Source organism: Bos indicus, chromosome 23, assembly GCF_029378745.1.
Source record: "Bos indicus isolate NIAB-ARS_2022 breed Sahiwal x Tharparkar chromosome 23, NIAB-ARS_B.indTharparkar_mat_pri_1.0, whole genome shotgun sequence".
NCBI classification, from domain to species: Eukaryota; Metazoa; Chordata; class Mammalia; order Artiodactyla; family Bovidae; genus Bos; species Bos indicus.
The window spans coordinates 20,279,613-20,298,546 of NC_091782.1; the positions used below are offsets into that span (position 1 = coordinate 20,279,613).

The 18,934-nt window shown below is 44.2% G+C and overlaps 1 protein-coding gene across 5 annotated transcripts in view; it reads left to right on the forward strand.

The window, feature by feature from the left end:
• The window catches only part of RUNX2 (RUNX family transcription factor 2), a 257,195-nt gene that overhangs the window by 122,188 nt on the left and 116,073 nt on the right, over positions 1-18,934 (forward strand). For 2 of the 5 annotated variants that reach the window (XM_019985968.2, XM_070777446.1), the window contains 2 exons: positions 9,765-9,830; positions 11,572-15,901. The exons of 2 other annotated variants lie outside the window; for them this stretch is intronic. In XM_019985968.2, coding sequence (XP_019841527.2) covers positions 9,765-9,830; positions 11,572-12,050 — 545 coding nt within the window. In that variant the 3' untranslated portion in view covers positions 12,051-15,901. Of the gene's footprint in view, positions 1-9,764; positions 9,831-11,571; positions 15,902-18,934 lie in introns of those variants that run through there. One more of the 5 variants, XM_070777444.1, reaches the window with a different exon arrangement.

Genomic DNA, 18,934 nt, shown 5'->3' on the forward strand with positions numbered 1-18,934 from the left:
TGCTGTGTGCCTAATGGAGAGATCTAGACATGTACACAAACCGGAGGAAAAAGCGTGACATGAAGTCACAGAACTCGTAGGCAGTCACCAACAAGGAAAGCCTGAGGAGCCAGAAAGTCGGAGGAGGCAAGGCTTCAGGAGCCCAGATGAGCCATCTGGGCAGCAGATACAGCACGCACACACGAGTGGCTCCTGATCCTAGGGCAACCTTCTGGTCACAACCAGGAAGCCTCTTACAGGGTCTCCGTGGACACAGACCCATCCCAGGGCCTGGGCAGAGGGGCAGGCCAGCGGATGCATGTGAGTGGAGCGGGAGCAGGGGCACGGCTAAGGCTGGGTCCCGGCAGGACCTCTAGCCAGCCTGGGCAGTGGCCAGCCCTTGCCATCACCAGAGGTGACAAGTGAGGTGACCCAAGAGGGGTGTCCGAAGCCTGTGGTTTTGATCTCAGGTTAACGTGGGTCGTGTGAGGCCTGGGAGAGCCGGTGGAGCTGACTTAGAAACTGAACCAGGGCATTTTGGTCTTCTGGTTCGCGTTCCAGGTCTTGGGGCATCGGGTGGTTTGAGTCACAGGTATTAGGGTTCAAGATGGCTTCGGGGCTGTTGGACCGCACCAGGGCGCTTAGCCTTTTGAACGGAATTTTATTTGAAGAAAAACTGTGCCCCAAGCTTGTCAACATTTTAAAGGATGCTCCCTCCGAGGTGGCTGCTGCCTGGAGACTTCCTGGATCAGCACTCGAGTCAGTCACAGGGAGAGTCAGGCTGCGCTGAGGCCGGATTTAGACGGGCAGATCTATTCTGACTTTCAGAAGGGGAGAATCGAGCCGGATCTGAAAACACAGTCTGTGCATTTAGGGGATGGTGGAATGTGGTCGCTATGGTGATTATTTGCTCTCCTAGCCTCCTTTTCCCACTGCAAGAGGCATGTTTATTTTTACAGAAGAGTTTGGTTGGGTCTGGCGCTGGGTGTGTGGAGTTTAATCGGGAGCTTCCAGGATTCTGATTCTCAACTCACGTTTTTCCTAGCTTGGACCCTAGTTTTTACGTATTCCTTCTTCTCTAGCTCTTCTAATTCAAATAATACCGTATGAAGGGATACCCTCATGAGATGGAGATGTTTACCATTTGCTGTGTACTTTTGCCAGTTCTCACTTACAAGAGTCTTATCCAGGGAGAGAACCTGAGGAATAGAAAGTGTGACCTGCTTACAATCACTCAGAACATCAGCGGTAAAGACCATGTGGGAATTCAGAGTCTGAGTGAAGCCCTCAAGATAGGGATGAGGAACCAGTCTCCCAGTTCCATATCCCATCTCTGCCTCCACCCCCAGGACTGGTAGTTGATCAGAACTCTTTTCATCATTGCCCTACAGGTAGGCATGGCCGCCAATATGTTAGAACTCTCATAAAAATGACACTGAATCTCTGCATACTGCTATATTTAAAACGAATAACCAACAAGGTCCTACTGTGTAGCACAGGGAAGTCTGCTCAATGTTATGTGTCAGCCTAGATGTGAGGGGAATTTGGGGGAGAATGGATACATGTATATGTATGGCCAAGTCCCTTTGCTGTCCAGTGGAAACTATCCCAGCATTGTTAATTGACTCTGGTCCAACACAAAATAAAAAAATTTTTAAAAAATGACACTGAATTTCTGAACAGTGGAAGGGACTGTGGCAGCGGAGCCCCCCAGGTCTGGGGCCAGGTTCTGGGCCACCATTTACTGGTCTGTAACCTTGAAGAAATCATTGAGCTTCAGTCTGTCATTCATAACGTGGGGTCAGTGACACCATCTCCCTTCCAGGGCTGGGTTGAGGATTTAATGCTCTAATGTGAATAGACGTCTTTCATGGATGCTCTGCAGGTGGGATCCTCAAATCTCTTCCCCATTAGTAAAATCTGTGACACCACAAGATGCTGGGACTACAGAAACACCTGGAAGATCCCTATGGTTGGAGCAAAGACTGGGCTATTAAGCACCAGTCCATGCTGGTCCCCAGCCCATCCTCACGGCATTCCTAAACAACATACCGTGCTTGAAAGATTCTCCCATTGAAGCACCTCAAGGGGCAGAGGGAACTCTGGAGCTCCTCCTGCACACTGTGTTCCCCCATCTGCTGACATAACCCCAAACCACCCGGGTCCTGCCTGGAGAGCATTTTCATGTCATGTGAATTTTCCTCCATGATATGCCTGCTTTGGTTTTAATATAAAAATAACATCTTAATTTACTAATATCAGTAATATGTCCTTTAAAAAAAGAAAGAAAAAAACTCCCCCATGTATTCCCTTCTTTATTTCATGCCCTCCTATCAGCTAGGCTTGGGTGTCTAATATATAACATCTCAGCCAGTTCATAAACTTTTTGCATTTAATATAGTCCTGAGTTACCACTAGCACAGGCCACGGGAAAATACCATCCTGTCCCTTCTAAATTCAGGCTTTTTGGAAAGATTAACTTAGGAACAATTTATCATTTAGTTGCAATTTTTAAAATAATCTTAATTGGCCACATATGTTATCAAATAAGAGCGGGTCTTCCTAGCCTCTGCCTCTGTCCACATGTCCCCCACCCCACACGTGCGCATGCGCACTCCACGTTGCCAGGATGTCAGAAAATTAATTATATCACCCTAGGCAGATACCGTCACAGGAAAGCCGCCCCCTGATCGAAGATAAGATTACTGATACCGAAGCTGTTATTTTTAGGAGGGAAAGGCTATTGCTTTCCAACCTCCGTCCCTCTTTTTCCTAGTCCCTCCTCTCTTAATTGTGGCTCTATGTTTTGGTAGCCATAAGTCATTAGCGGTTTTTAATTTCTCTGAAACTGAAATAAGGTCTGAAAGGGTGGATTTGTCCCTTTTTTCCTCCTTTTTTCCTCTTCTTTTTTTTCTGGCTAATCGGAGGAACGCAACCACATCTGAAGCCACTTGGCTCATTATGAATTTCATGGAAACTGATTCTCTGAAAGTGTTTCCATATGTGTGTTCCCAATATATCCCATCCTCTCTAAATGGGAGCACAGACGTGTGCATGGGCTGGAAATGGCTTCAGGATGTGACAGAGCAATCATATGACCGCCGCGGCACCGTGGGTGGCCCCTTCTGAAAGACACGGTGTCCTGGGTGCTGGCCTCCTTCCTGCTGCGGATCTGGTTTCAAAGACTATCCACCCTTCCTAGCCTTTAAAAAGTTCTTCATCAAGGCCTAGCGAGAAGAGCCCTCTCGTGTTCTTTTTTTTTTAACTCCGTTTCTCTCCCCCCACCACCCCATCCTTTGGTTTCTTCCTCCTCTTAGCCTCCCGCCCTGTGCACGCAGGATCACACACACACTGCACATCTAACCACCTCCCTCCTCCCCCTCACCAAGAGGAAATGTATTATTCCAACAATATCCTCAAAATTTGGGTGGGTTAAAGGGATGGTTGAAGTTTTTGAAAATTGTCAGGTTGTACTTTTTTTTTCTCCCCCCTGTTCTCTCTTTCCTTCAACGTAGCATACTTTCTTAGCCTTGGGATCAGCTGGTCTCAGAATTTGTGAGCGTGCAGTGGAAAAGTACAATTCATTACAACACGGAAAATAAATATTTATACTGGATAGTCGAGGCACTTTCCTCTCTTTTGCACAACTATGGAGCTTGCTGGTCTGACCTTTTATTATCTTCAAAAAATCGATTTCAGATTCTCATTTTTCTGCTTTCTTTCCCATCAGCCTGACCCATCACATTTCTTCCACGTGGGGTATAGTTTTCTGACTGATTTAATGAAATTAAAAGTAAAATTAATTGAGTGATCAATACTTGATCATTTTAGTGTGAAGGAATAAATTCAGGGAAAGAAAGAAAGTTGATGTAAAATCTCTTAAAGCCTCAGTGTGGAAAATGCAAAGTAATCTTCTGGGTAGAGAGGAAAATTGATTTTTAGATAATGTTTATACAGCCTTTCTGCTTCTGTCATGTTATCTGCTTGGGACTATGCTAGTAGTTCATTCATTTAGCAGATTTTTTGGAAGTACCCAACTTTTCCCAGCACCATACTGTGGAAATAGGGAGGATCTCAAAGGAGGATACATGATTCTTCTTCATTTGCTCTCCCATTAGTTGGAAAATGAAAATACTTCTCTAAATACTAAGTACTTCTAATACTCTAACACTAAATATTCTAAGTACTTCTTTAAAATACCTTAGTTGGAAAATGAAAATACTTCTCTAAAGCCAGTGACAAAACTTTTACCACAGACTGGTAAAATTTACATATGTACATATCCTGGATGTATAGGGTAAAGAAAAGATGATAAGGATTTGTATACCTGAAAGTCCTTGTGTGGTGGTGAGTTTTGAAGGCCCTGCTTACCGTATCCGGGTCTGGCAGACAGCAGGGAGGTAGCTGTAAGTTTGAGCATGCACAGAGCCGCAGTGAGGTGAGGGTCCTGAGTGAATGGCCTACCACAAACAGGAAGGTTCATCCTGAGCAGCAAGAGAGGTGACCTTGGAAGGGTAGAACAGGAAGCTCTGACGATGCCAGTAGTTTTCCCATTATCTTTTTTTGCAGAGCTGTTGGGTCACACCTGGTAAAGGGTAGCCATGACCTGTGCTGGGTCAGGGTGATACCCTCTGGTTTTTCAAGGCCTTGCATCAGCATGGCCTGAAAAGGTGGAAGATTTTCCCGCTCTGTGTGTGTTTTCAGAGAACTCAGATCTAAGGAAACTCAAGGCTGAGGCTCTGCGTTTTCCTGCTGGCATGCACTGTCAGGGCAGCCAAGGGGGAGATGTTCATGCGGGCCTGGGACAGAACTGCATTTGCATCTCAGGGTCATGAAGATCCACCTGTCTCCAGGCTGCCACTTCTTCATCTATAAAGGCCATCCTCAGTTCTGGGTGACGCTGACATACTGGCTCTATCTACTGTCCAGAAATTCAAACAGGATGTGAGCTTTACTACTACCTACTCCAAATAAATGACACAACCTTAGTGGCAGCAGTTACCCTGGGGTCCTGGGGACAGGAATGTGCCCATCCACTGTGCATTTGTAGCCTGGCCCTCTTTCTCCTTTCTGTCTTCTCCGCCTGACTCCCCAGTGCAGACTTAACATAGATATGGGCTCTCAGGATACTGGACACAGCACGGTGGCATCTGTTCACTAGTGGCAACTACCATTGGTCAGCCTCTGTCTGAAACGTGAAGTCAAGTGATGTAGTGATGTTTGGTGAGAGCTTTGAACACCCTTTAAAGAGAGTTTTATGAGATTTCATAAGTTAGGAATTGTATTTGAGTTACATTTAGGTCTGATGCCACCATTACTGAATGCTTATTATAATATCTATTTTCTTAATGCATCAAAAAATATACCAGCTGTTGTGCAGAGTTCTTGAATCCCTAGCCCATTTGCCTTGTTCATTGATTTATTCATCCATTCATATGCTTACATTAAAAAAATTTAAGCTCTTACCTTATAGACTGTTCTGAGGGATATGAGAGGAAAATAAATCATAATCCTTACCATCCAAAGTTTACTTTGTAGTTGGAGAGCACAGGCTAAGAAACAGCTAATAATTCAGTAAAGCAGTGGCTGAGGGCCCAAAAGAGTGATATGGAAAATAAATGCTATTAGAACAGGAGTGAAATAGGAAATTATATAATAGAGCAGTTGGGAAGGCGGCAGCCAAAATGTAGAAGGGGAAGAAGCTGTTTAGAGGAGAGAGGCGCTGCTTCTTATTCCAATAGAGAGGATGCTGCAAGGGGGTTAATGAAAAGTGTTATTGTTTAGTTGCTAAATCATGTCCAACTCTTTGTGACCCCATGAACTGTAGCCTACCAGGCTCCTCAGTCCCTGGGATTTCCCAGGTAAGAATACTGGAGTGGGTTGCCATTTCCTTCTCCAGGGAATCTTCCCAACCCAGGGATTAAACCCACGTGTCTCCTTCATTGGCAGGTGGATTCTTTACCACTAAGCCATCAGGGAAGCCCTTAATAAAAAGTACCTGGATCTTATTTGAGATTTGGTGAAGTGATAACTCCTACCATTTAAAATGTTTTCTTGAAGCTTTGAAGTTAATACCTTATTGCTGAGAAGTCTGATGGCTTTTCATACTGTATATTTTTGCCCTTGCATTAAAAAAGGACAGAGAAGTCTGCATTTGCCAACCTGTGTTCCACCTGGACTCAAGGTCCCTGGTCCTTTTCTGTGTCCCGACCTGCCCTCCACAGTTGGGATGTGTAAATTCCACTCCCTAGTGGAGATGGTCCCTGGGTGTGATGTTTCCTAGCTGACAGCCCTGAATGGCAAGTACCCCAGTCCAATATTCTTTTCAAGCTCTTATCTCCAGTCTTTTTAGCACTATCTTGGCCCATCTTCAACCAATCAAGCCATAATGGTTTGAGTGTCTATTGAATGAGAAAATGTATGTGAAGGTACTAGGGAAAGAAACATCAAGCATGGTTGTTATTAAACCCAAAAGGGGAAGATGAATGAGTATTAGATCACTGCTGCTGTAGCTTCCTCTAGTTAGGAGTCCAGCACAAGTCAAGATAACCAGCATTAAACAGCAGCATGTGGAAGGCGCTGAGTGGAGGTTTGCAGGCCACAGGAACCAGAGATCAGAGTTTCTCTTTTATTCTCCCTTATCTTGGTTTCACTCCTTCCCCACCGCACTTTCCACTTGCTCAGAAGACCCAAGAGACCTGGTTGGGTAAAAGCAGGCTATTTCCTTTTTCTCCATAGACTTTGAGGTGGGGGGGCAAGAAATTTTTACTTTTTAAAAAATGGTTTTCACAATGATTAGACTCTGCATTCACTGAAGAATAATCAGTGCTTCCTTTTCTTTCCTTTTGGCTGTGCTGGGTCTTCGTTGGGGTGCGTGGGCTTTCTCTGGTCTAGCATGAGAGATTAGTTGCCCCACAGCATGAGGGATCTTAGTTCCCTGACCAGTGGATTCTTAACCACTGCACCACCAGGGAATTCCCAAGGACTTTTTACTTTTAACTTCGATTTTATTTTTATTGGAGCTTTATGGGCATTTTATCAATATATTCTTCCCCAGGTATATTAGATTGTGAAAAACTTCTGCTGCCGCCGCCGCTGCTGCTGCTATTTCAATGAGCAAGTTTCCTGCAGCTCTCTTTCTGATAAGGACAGAAATCTGCAGGTCTCTGACTTTGGCAGGGGGTGCAGAGGGTCATTCTGGAATGAAATGCATCTGTAGGGAATCAGCAGGTCCTAAGGGAATCAAGCCCTTGACCTTGGTCTCACTCAGGTTACGCCATGAATAACTAAATTAATTGCTCACTGCTTAGCAAATTAGGTCAGCAAGTGCTGAAAGAGTTTTTAAATAGTTTTCCAAGAACAGTAACTCTCTTTGGGGGCAACACGTGGGCACCAGAAGAACCTGCTTAAATATTTTTAAGCAAATTTATTTCAGCATATAGAACTTTTAAGGCAGATTACATATAATATATCTGCAATTGTGTCAACCTAATTCTTAAGGGTGACTAAGATTAAAAAGAGGTTAGAAGTCTGAGAGGTCTTGTCTAACTGTGGTTCTGCCTCTCTTGTGCTGGGTGATTTTGTAGAGTAAATGGTTCCCCTTCTCTGTTTAGCTTCCCTATTTGTCAGTGGGTTAGATTAGGATTATCTAGACAGTAAAAGAGGGGTTTGGATTTTTGTCACCAGAATACCCCAAACCAGCACAGGAGGATAAATGGGTACCTTAGGGAACCTGGGGGCATAGTCTAAAGCCTCCCAAGTGCAAAATTTTGTTGAAATCAGTTTTCATTTGTCTAAAAATTCATCTAAGTTTTCATTTGTCTAAAAATTCATCTAAAGCTTTACAAATGGAAATTTTTGTTGAAATAATTTTTTCGTTTGCCTGAAAACTCACCCAAATGTTGCGTGCTAGTCCATATCATATTCATGTTTACTGTACAGCATCCGCTTGTCTCCAGACTGAGTAAAGCCAGCCTTTTGGGAAGATGTACCGTGTTTATCTTGGGCTTCAAGTAACTCCTGGCAGTATTGGCTTTATTTAATCTGTAGGTTGGGATCTGGTGTTTTAAACCGGCTCTGGGGAGCTCTCAGGCTACAAGGCAGATCACTGGGGCAGTTACTGAGCTTTGGCTTTATGTTTCTAAAATTAGATTGGGGTAAGAGTGCTTCTAGAACTCTCCAGGCATTTGTCCTTATCCTTGCAATAAGTAGATATGACATTTTCTTTAGTTGATACAATATCTAGGTCTGTAGATGGTTTGTAGTTGTATGTATTGTGGTTGGTGATGTGGGTATGAATAGTTTAGGACACAAAGATCAGAACAACCTGAGAAGATGTTCTAAAAGAAAAACTGAGTTCTTGTACAGAAAAAAGATTAGAAGTATAGAAAGAAATGTAGTTATAGCATTTGTTTCTGTAATAATTATTATAGAAAATAATTGAAAATTAGGAAGGAGTTTAAGTTCTTTTTAAGTTGAGGATTCTTTCAATCTCCCCACCACTGATTATTATATAAGAGATCTCACGTGAAACTGTGACAAGTTGTTAAAATTTCTTCCTACAGTGTGTTCTGTAGGAACACACTAAGCAAGTTCTAGAGAATCATCTTTTTTTAAGTTATAAAAATGGCCATATAATCCCTTTAAAGTCCACGTCAGCTCTCTCTGCTCAGAAGGAGTTAAATCCTCAAGACCTGACAGTCTTAAGTGACTGGAAGCCACTGGTGAAAATTCTATAAACCTAGCGGAAACTTGTCGCATGGTGTTCTATAAACCACAACCAGAGCTCATTAATTGAAAAATGAATGTCAATTTGCGTTAGCCGGCATCTCTAAACCCAAAAGGTACAGTGATCCCGGCATGTGATGGATAATAAAAACATCAGCCAAACATATCAGGTAAAATCAAGAAGTTGGGGGTAGGGGGCGGAGAGATAAATTCAAAGCCACATTGGAGTTTACTGGCAGGGTCCCACATAAAGGGTTTTAATAGGGCTTCATAGGGCTTCTGCATTAAAATAAGGGAAACCACATGGAATTTTAATTATAAGGACAGGATATTTTAAGTATAAATACTCACGAGAAGCATTTTTTACATCGATGAGCCTATTTGTGTGAGCTCTGTGCTTCTGTGGAGCAAATGCTGCTGTTTTAAGTGTGACTTCTTTCCTTTTGAAATTGCTCACGTTATTCTGGTTTCTCTCACACGAGCTGAGTGTTGAACTTAATGCATACAGAAGTGGCCTGCCTACACCTATTAACTCTGCCGACTCAAGTTCACCTAGATGCCCCATGATGAAAATGGGCTGGCCGAGAACATCTGTGGTCTCCATGCCGGGCCTGTATCGTGTCAGGCGCTACAGAAGCCCGGGGCAGGGAGATGGCAGATCTCATCTGCACCACCGTGGGCAGTTCTGTCCGCGTCCCTCCTTGCACCTTTTCACACTTGAACTTGTCAGCATTTTGTACTTGGGAGGGGTTAGGGAGAGGCCAGCAGAGGATGGAAGAATTTATCAAAAGCAGAGAGCAACTGCCCAGACTGTGCGAGTTTTGGTTTGTCATCTTGAAAGTGTTTGCTTCCGGTATTAGAAGCTAGCTGCTCACCAGCTTTTCCCCCTCTGCTTATGGGGCCTGTGGATTCCGGGAAGGTTTACTGTGAGGGGTGGGAACTTCCCAGCCTCCCCTCCCCCTCCCCCAAGGCAGTAGCTTCTCCTGCTGTCTTGGGATTCACGGTGATAGAATGGTAGAACCAGAAGGGAACTTAGAGCTCATCCCCTCATTTTACAGATGATGACACTGCCACCTCTGACTTCTGCCTCTGGCCTTCCACTCTCAGTAAGAAGAGCCAGGCAGGTGAGACTTTTCACAATTGCTGGGTTGGGCTGGGTGGGGTTGTCTGACTGAGACTGCCCGATGAGTGAGAAACACTTTTATTAACGACATATTGCTTTGAAGTAGACACTTCTAGTTATTAGTGCCCACTAAGGCACTTAACCTGAGCATTTTACAAAGAACACAAGGCAGTGTGCATTTTAAGAGAAATGAACAACTCTCGATCAGCACCTTGAAAGAAGAAGATTGAGATGCTTCCTTTAGGATCCCAGAACGGGGGCTAAATAAAAAGGAAGCTGAGGAAGTACCTGCTCACTAAGGCCTTCAGGAATTACCGAGGGAGACTTCACTGGCGGTCCAGTCGTTAACGTGGCCCACTTAGCCTTCTAGTGCAGGGAACAGAGGTTCGATCCCTGATGGGGGAACTAAGATCCCACATGCCACGCATGGTGTGGCCAAAAATTTAAAAAGAATACTGAGTGTTTTCCCTTATAGATAAAAGTGGTAGGAAAAGCAAATATATGAGAGCCAAAGGATTGGAAGAGTTCAGATGTGAACAAAATCTTTAAGAACACTGGTGTAATCGAAGAGCTTGTCACAATTCTGTCAGTGTTAGAAATTCATAACCCAGTCTTTAAAGATCACAACTATAAGTTTTTGGCATTTCCGAAAACTAATTTCCACATGAAGTGGTTTCTAACTGTGGTTTCATAAGTTGAGTGCCAGAAATACCTATTAAGAAGGCATCTTGTTAGTTTTAGAAGTTAAAGGACCTCATGTTTTAGGGGAAAACTGTCTTTGCTTCAGGTTCCCAGTTCAAAGTGGCCAGCAGCTAACTCTGTAGGATGTGGTGTATGGGCCCGGTGGGTGGATGGTGAGACGCCCTCCTGTTCTTTCTCCTTTTCTAGGGAGCTTTTCCCCAGAGCTGCTGTTGGCATGTGGCCTTAATCAGGTCTTGCTTCTCCCGTCAAGGCTTGAAGCGCAGTGATTGCTAGGTGCCACCCACTTTCAATCCTGCTAGCTTATGACCCTCAGCAGAATTTCTAAGGGTCAGACTCTCCTATATGACCCCAGATACATAAGCTAGTTCCAGAAAACATTGAAATCTAGTTTGGTTATCTTTTTCAAATCAGTTACTAAGATGAGGAAAAAATACATAAATTGGTTACCAAGATGAGGATTTTACCTTATTTTACAAGTTCAAGTGATAGGCGTGTGTTAGGGTATCTTTTTTTATATTCCTTCACTGATGAAAGGGCCCTGCTAAGAGTATCAATACCAAAATGGATCATTTTGAAATTTCTTTATTATTGGGTGAGAAAAAGAAATGTGTCAGACTTAGTATGAAGGTCACTTCCAAATATCTGAGGTGCCACAAGAAACAGAAAGGGAAGAGAAAAAAAATCAATGAGGATTCAGTCTTAAAGTCTGGTGAGTGAAATCTGTCTCATGGAGTATGGGGTTTACATGTATAACCTAGCACATATATGGGTTTTTTAAAGCCCTTTGGGATTCTCTGGGGAGGTGGGGGGTGGGGTGTGTGTGAAGAACTTGAGGCTAAAAGACTGTAAAATGAAAAAAAAAAAAACCCAAAAGACTGTGTAGTGACTGGTGCATTTGAAAGTCTGTTTGTGGCTTGCTGTTCCATTGGGGAAAAGCTAAAGTTTTCTTTTTTTTTTTTTTCCTTGTAAAAAAAAATTCTTTCATGATTTTAACTGATATTTACAGATGTTTCCCCCCCATCTTCTGTTGTAATTTTTAGGTGCTTCAGAACTGGGCCCTTTTTCAGACCCCAGGCAGTTCCCAAGCATTTCATCCCTCACTGAGAGCCGCTTCTCCAACCCACGAATGCACTATCCAGCCACCTTTACTTACACCCCGCCAGTCACCTCAGGCATGTCCCTCGGTATGTCCGCCACCACCCACTACCACACCTACCTGCCACCACCCTACCCCGGCTCCTCCCAAAGCCAGAGCGGACCCTTCCAGACCAGCAGCACGCCATATCTCTACTATGGCACCTCGTCAGGATCCTATCAGTTCCCCATGGTGCCCGGGGGAGATCGGTCTCCTTCCAGAATGCTACCGCCGTGCACCACCACCTCGAATGGCAGCACGCTATTAAACCCAAACCTGCCCACCCAGAACGATGGCGTTGACGCCGACGGAAGCCACAGCAGTTCCCCCACCGTTTTGAATTCTAGTGGCAGAATGGATGAATCTGTTTGGAGACCCTATTGAAACTTCCTCAGCAGTGGCCCCAGCGGTCTCGGTGGGGAGCCACATCCCCAGTGTATCGACATATACATATATAGAGAGTGCATATATATGTATATCAACTCGCTATCTACAAAGTGCCTGTTTTTTTAGAAAATTTTCTTTTCTTCTTCTTCTTTTTTTTTTTTTTTTTGCATTCAGCCACTCTGTCACGATCTTGCAACCCTAAGAGGGTAAATCTTGTAAAGCAAAAGGCCCAAGAGAGAGACAGTCCTAACCAGGTTTCAGATAATTTTCTATTTAAACATGTACCTTTGCAAACAAACAAAGGGAAAAAAAAAAAAGGTATTTTTTGTTTGCTGTTGTCGTTTGGTCTCTTATCCTCAATCATCTGTTCAGATGCCAGTTCAGAGAGGTGGACTCCAAGTCCGGGAGGAAGAGCAAAGCCGCTTCCTCCCCGTGTTTTGAAACCACACGTCCTCACGGTTCACGGCGCCGCAACACGTGAACCAGTGCCCTGGGCAGACCCGCTTACAAAGCCGGTCCAGGTGCCTGTGAAGGGAAAAGAGGCAGAAAGGAATGCTTCCACTCCCCTGCCATCCATTCAGAGTAACTGTTCCAAACTTTTGCTTTCATACTTTCTGCAAGTACTCATTTGAACTGTTTGGTTCAGTTGTTTTTATTATTATTATGTTTTTCCTACTTTAAGAAAGTGACTTCAAAAAAATACTGATCAGGATAGATTATTTTATTTTACTTTTTCATACTTCTTTTTTCCTTTTCCCATTGAACCAAAAGGAAATCCGATCCCGAAGCACCTGCCCCCTCCAACCCACTCCTTCTCCTGTTATGCAAAACTGAAAATGGCAATACCTTATTATAGCCATAATGGTAGAGATAGTGTTTGCGTTTGGCTGTGTGTTATTTGTCTTCTTTTTTTTTTTTTAAATTATGAATATGTGTAAAATCTGAGGTAACTTGCTAACGTGAATGGTCATATAACTTTAAAGATATATTTATAATTATTTAATGACATTTGGACCCTTGAAACATTTCTTAGTGTATTGATATGTTGACTTCGGTCTCTAAAAGTGCTCTTTATTAAATAACAAATTTCTTCAGTGGGCTAGAGCCATATCTGAAATATTGCTAAGCAATTTCAGTTCATCCAGGCACAATGTGATTTTTTTAAAAAATACTTCCATCTCCAAATATTTTAGATGTAGCTTGTTTTTGCAATGTATGAAGGAATTGATATGTTTCATTCTTTTCAGATCTTTGATTGCCTCTAAAACAGCTTTGCCTTTTTTAAAAAATAGCAATAATTAGAGATTTAAAAAGCACCCTGAGTCCTTTATCACTTATGTTGCCCTTTATCAGCATAAAATGCTGGAGTGATGTGGTTTCCTAATTTCTTTGAAATAGTGATGACTCTCGTCATATTAAAAGACAAGCACAAGTGAATCCTTGAACTGCAGAATGGCGTTCTGTGGTTTCATACTTAAAGCAAAACTTAAAATTGCCAGGCTTCACGCTGAAGACGCAGTCAGCTTAAAGCCACACACGTAACTGAAGGATCAGTCACGATACGCAAGGTACAGGAGAACAGAACTGTGCCAGGGAGCCTTACCCAACCCGCCTTACCCAGACAGTAAGTCAGGGGAACCCAAATCTGCCTTAGCCTGGGCCCCACTGGCAGCTCTCCACAGAATTTGCATTTAAAGGAGCAGAATTAAGTCATTGTCTTCTGAGAGCAGGGTCATCTGAAGGAGCAGGCAAGTTCCAACAGGCAGCTGATCTGAGAACACACAGGCTGTGGGGACCCATACACAGCCTCTGATACTCATTGTATTTCTCACCGTGGAGGGTGTCAGGAAGGCAAGGCTAGGTGGAATCTGGTATCTACTACTGCGTGTGAACTTGAGCTGAAGCCCTCCTGTCGGATGTACTCTGAGCTCTCCTGGTCCTTAATCCAAGCCAGGACCGCGTCATGACACCACCAGGCAGATCCCCACCCGCCTCCCCCACAGGTCAGGGGTCTTTCGTTCAAAGTCTGTGCCCCTCTCCAGCCCCGCACCCTAGGCAGAACCTGTTAGAGATTTGCCTCCAGCCCCCAGAAGCCCCTTGCTCCCTGGTCATCCTCCAGCCCACTTCATAGATCCCCCAAGCGTCTCGGGACAGCTCAAGGGGCATTGGACCTGTGCTTCTCACCTGGGAATTCACCCTGACTCCCCGTAATAAAAATCAAGGGGAACACCAAACCAAACCAAGACACTTTGCCTTCTAAAGGTTGTATACCAAGTATGCCTAGATAAATAAGCCACTTTTCTATTCCTAAAGATGGAAGTAGTAATGGATACTATTTATTGTTTGTGTGTGGTGGCTTGAAGCACACCACCATCCATTTATTTTTAAGTGTAAAATATGTGTGTTTGTTTCAGCAGCACTTAAAAAAGCCAGTGTCTGGTTACACATTTCAATCTTAATTAATTGACATAAAAATGTTCTCTCCAGTGCCAGCTGTACCCTATTTAATAAAAAAGGTACTATATCTATACATTCTTTTTTAATGTTAAAAGGGCTTTTTTAAGTTTACAGTACACATACTAAGTGACTTGAGGGACGCTTTTGTGTTGAAATGTTAGTAATGGCTGCAGGCAGCAACCCAGAAACACTTTAAAAGTTTTTTTTTCTTGGGAAAAATTCAAGCAGTTCTTCCTTCTCTCTTCACTCTAACCATTTCAATGGGGCAATTTACATTTCTTAGATCAAATTTGGCCCTTTTTCAGCCTGGGGATTAAATTTTGCTTTAAAAAAAAACAACAAGTCCTTAATTTGCACTGAGTCACGTGCATGATTTGTGATTTCAAGATTAAAACAAAGCCTTACTGCTACTATGGAACCATGAACTAGCCAGCACTGTACCTTCTTCAGGTTAAAATGACATGGTTTACAATGTCACCAATACGGCCACTTTTTTAAAGACCAAAACAACATTAAAAAACCTGTTTTAACCTGTGTCAGAGTTCCAGATTAGGTTCCAAAGATTTTTAGATTTTTTGTGAAATGGCATCCAGTTTAGAACTCAAAGATTCAACAGATTAGCTGTGGTTCACTCTTCAGACCATCCTACCCTGACCAGGACCTTTTAAAAGTGAGCAGAGAACTGCAGACCATTAGGCCCCATTCATTGTGGAATCAGAGGGGAGGAGATGGGTGTGCTGGCTCAGAGTTCCCTCCATTCCCAGGAAAGCGACTGACTCAGAGTCTAGGGGAATATGTGAAAACACAAAGCATTAGCAAAAACAATAATTATACCTATGACATTCGAAGGAACCATAAGAAATAAATAAAAGATGACTTTTTCCAAACCTTGAATTTGTTGTTCTTAAAAAAGATAATGCCTTTGAAACGTATTTTCTATGTGAGAAGTTTTTAGATGTTTGTTTACTTCATGTTTACAAATAACTGTTTGCCTTTTCATGCAGTACTTTGAAATATTATCAGCCAAAACCATAACTTACAGTCATTTCTTAGGTATTCTGAATAAAATTCCATTTTTTTTGGATATGCTTTACCATTCTTAGATTTCTGTGGAACAAAAATATTTGTAGCATTTTGTGTAAATACAAGCTTTCAATTTTTATTTTTTTTTCAATCGCTGTTGCCCAAGACTTGCTTTCGTGCACATATTGTACAAATTCTGCTTTGTGCCACAGGTCATGATTGTGGATGAGTTTACTCATAACTTCAAAGGGACTATTTGTATTGTATGTTGCAACTGTAAATTGAATTATTTGGCATTTTTCTCATGATTGTAATATTAATTTGAAGTTTGAATTTAATTTTCAATAAAATGGCTTTTTTGGTTTTGTTATGTGTGTACACTGGGTTTTTTCTCATCCGCGGCTTCTTCTCTTGTCTGACGCCTGCTCCTGTCTACACCTGGGCACTTATTGGTCATAGGACTTGCCAGGGCTGGATGAGAGCAGAGATCCTATATTATTGGTGAGAGGAAAAGCATCTTGGTAAGCGCTGGATTCTGCTTTGGACCTAGGTTCAACCCCTGGGTCTGGAAGATCCCCTGGAGAAGGGAATGGCTACCCACTCCAGTATTCTTGCCTGGAGAATCCCATGGATAGAGGAGCCTGGCAAGCTATAGTCCATAAAGTCACAGAGTCGGACACGACTGAGCAATTGACACAGAGATGGGTGGGTGAAGAATCTAGGAGTGCGCTCAATTCCTTATCAGACTGTTGTCTGAAGGAAGGAGTGCTCACCCCACTCTTGGGTAAAGCTCCTTATTCCAACCAGGGGAGCAGTCAGGGTGGAAAGACAGCAGCCTCGATGGTTCCATGATCCTCATCTCCAGGCACATATATAGGGCCAGCAGTGAACCCTTGACTGTAAGCACAAGAGCCACCACCCATAGAGGGGCGATCTATTTTCCTCTTCACATCTCTTTGGGGTTCCTAAAAAGAAAGTCAACCAAAGACGAGGATGAGTAAAAACGGACCTTGGCCTGGGGAGCTCTAGCTTCAGAAAAATTCTACTAGTTGTGAGACTTTTATTCTGGGCCGCTGTTTATTTTTGGTAAGTCCCTCCTCTGCAAGAAGGTCGAGGGCCTGGGTTAGCGTGGTTGCTTTCTTTCTGTCCTGTGCTGTCTATGCCTGGGCTTATCACACTTTTAGGGAGGGACAAGAAAACCTCCGTACCTATGAGCACGACCACTGGCTAGGGGCCCACGTCACACTACGAATTAGAGGCTGCCTTTCAGATCTGCTCATTCTTACCTCTTTGGCTCTGTTTTCTAAAAGAGCTTAGCAACCGCTCATTTCTAAGCCTAGGAGACATCCTAAAAGCACTTGGGGTGAACTTAGGCAGGGGAACTTGTTTGCGACTCTTTGAGGATGCATATTTATTTATCCTTGTAAGTTAAACATCTGTGTGACTTTAAAAGGCATTGCACGGGAGGTGGGCATGGTGGCTCTCTTAGCCATTCCAGCCTTGTCCAGTGGCAGCAGGGTTTAGGGTGCATCACTGTCCTCCTTGGGGGTCTCAGCTTCTTGGTTTATGGAAAGGTGATGGGCTAGACTTTGGTGCTATTGACATTTCAGGCTGGATAATTCTTTGGCGTGTGTGCGGGGAGCTGTTCTGTGCAATGAAGGATGTTTAGCAGCATCCCTGGCTTCTACCGGCCATACACCACGAGCAGCTACCCACTCCTGATGGTGAAAAATGTCTCCAGACGTTGTCAGATGTCCCCTGGGCGGGGCAGGGCCAGGGTGGGGCTCAAAATTGCCCCGATTGAGAACCATTGGGCCAAAGCCTCCAACTTCTTAGGCTTTCTGTACAGAACCAGTGTAAGAAGACATTGCTTATTCAAACAGGAGAATCAGGCAGGACACCTAGGGACTTCCCAGGGAGGCAGGCCCATCACCCTCTCTCACCACCTCACCTGATGGCACCCTGAGGTCTGCATGTGTCGGGAGGCGGCTGCTGGCTCTCCCTTCTGCACTGCCTCCCTCTTCCCCGCTTCATGGGCCACGTAGCCCTTGATCAGCACAGCTGTGGGGCTTTGCTGGGACTGGCCGGCTTGGCTGCGTTCATCAGGGCTCTCTGTTTCTCACTGGAAACAACCGGCGGAAGAAGAAAGCAATTTCTCCAGTGTTTTTGACCCTTCGTGCCCCCTGCCCCCCAAATATTGAATCATCAGACATTTCTTAGAGAGTGGGTGTTTCCTGTTAACTCAATCCCAGCCGAGACCGGCCCCATAAACACCTCAGCTCTCTGTCGCAGAGTTTATTTGGCTGGGAAATGGGTATTGCCATGTAAACAGGAAGCCCCCTGAAGTTATTATCTGCAGATGCGGTTGAAGAGCCACATGTTTATATTTATGGGATTTGAGAACAGTCTGGAAAGGCCAGGAAGGAGGTAGAGGAAGCGCTCCTCATTCGCTGGGAGGGCGGGGCCCGCAGATCTTCACGAGCTGATTTTTCAGCCCCTTTGGAAGCGGGTGGTTAATTGCAGTGACCCAGCCAAGAGCCAGGGTAGAAATGGAGGTACCGGCTGGTCTGATGTAAGCAAACAACCCTACCTAGATGATCAGGTTAATGGGGGCACAATCCAGTTTCAGTGTCTGTCGCAATCATTTAAAGCTAGTTTAGAGACGTGCCCTAGGAAACAAGGGTTTTGTTTTTTTTTGGGGGTTGTGGGGTGGTTTGTGATAAGATTGCTATTTTGTAGTCTCTGAGTTTTTCTGGGGGAAGTCAACTGACCACCTCTGTCTCAGTGAGCGCAGGCCAGCTGCCCTGTGACCCCAGGCAGACTCATGCATTAGCTCCTCAAGTCAGTTGAAAGGGCCTGGGAAGGATCCTTCATGGGAAGGTCTGCACCACCTGAGCTCTCCGGGTGTTGGTGCAGAGAATGTGGGGTGGCAGGGCAGCTGGCTTCTCCCTTGCCCTGGGTGACCTGGCCACTTCCATCCCTTCTCCACCACCTCTGCTCTTCCTTCCTGGGCTCTCTCCTCGGGCCTGGAGAAGATGCTGAAGGAAGGCCAGGTAGTAACCAATACGTGGATAGGTCCTTATTTAAATTATGAGCTCTGAGCAAAGACAAGGGCATTTCCTTGCTCCTTACCAGCCTTTTTCTGTAGCTCCCCCAGGGCTTCATAGCAGTAGCCATTCAATTGCGAGGCTTTGAAAATGAAATTTAAAAAAATAATAATTCATCAAAATTTAGCCTAGGATCCACTGCAGATGTAAAGGGTAATACACTAAGCGGGGTGTGTGTGTGTGTGTGTGTGTGTGTGTGTGTGTGTGTTGGGTGTGTGTGTATGATGGGTACATGCACGCCTGAAGAGAGGGAGAGAGAGGGAGAAGGGGGAAGGGATGGGAAGAGGTACCAGA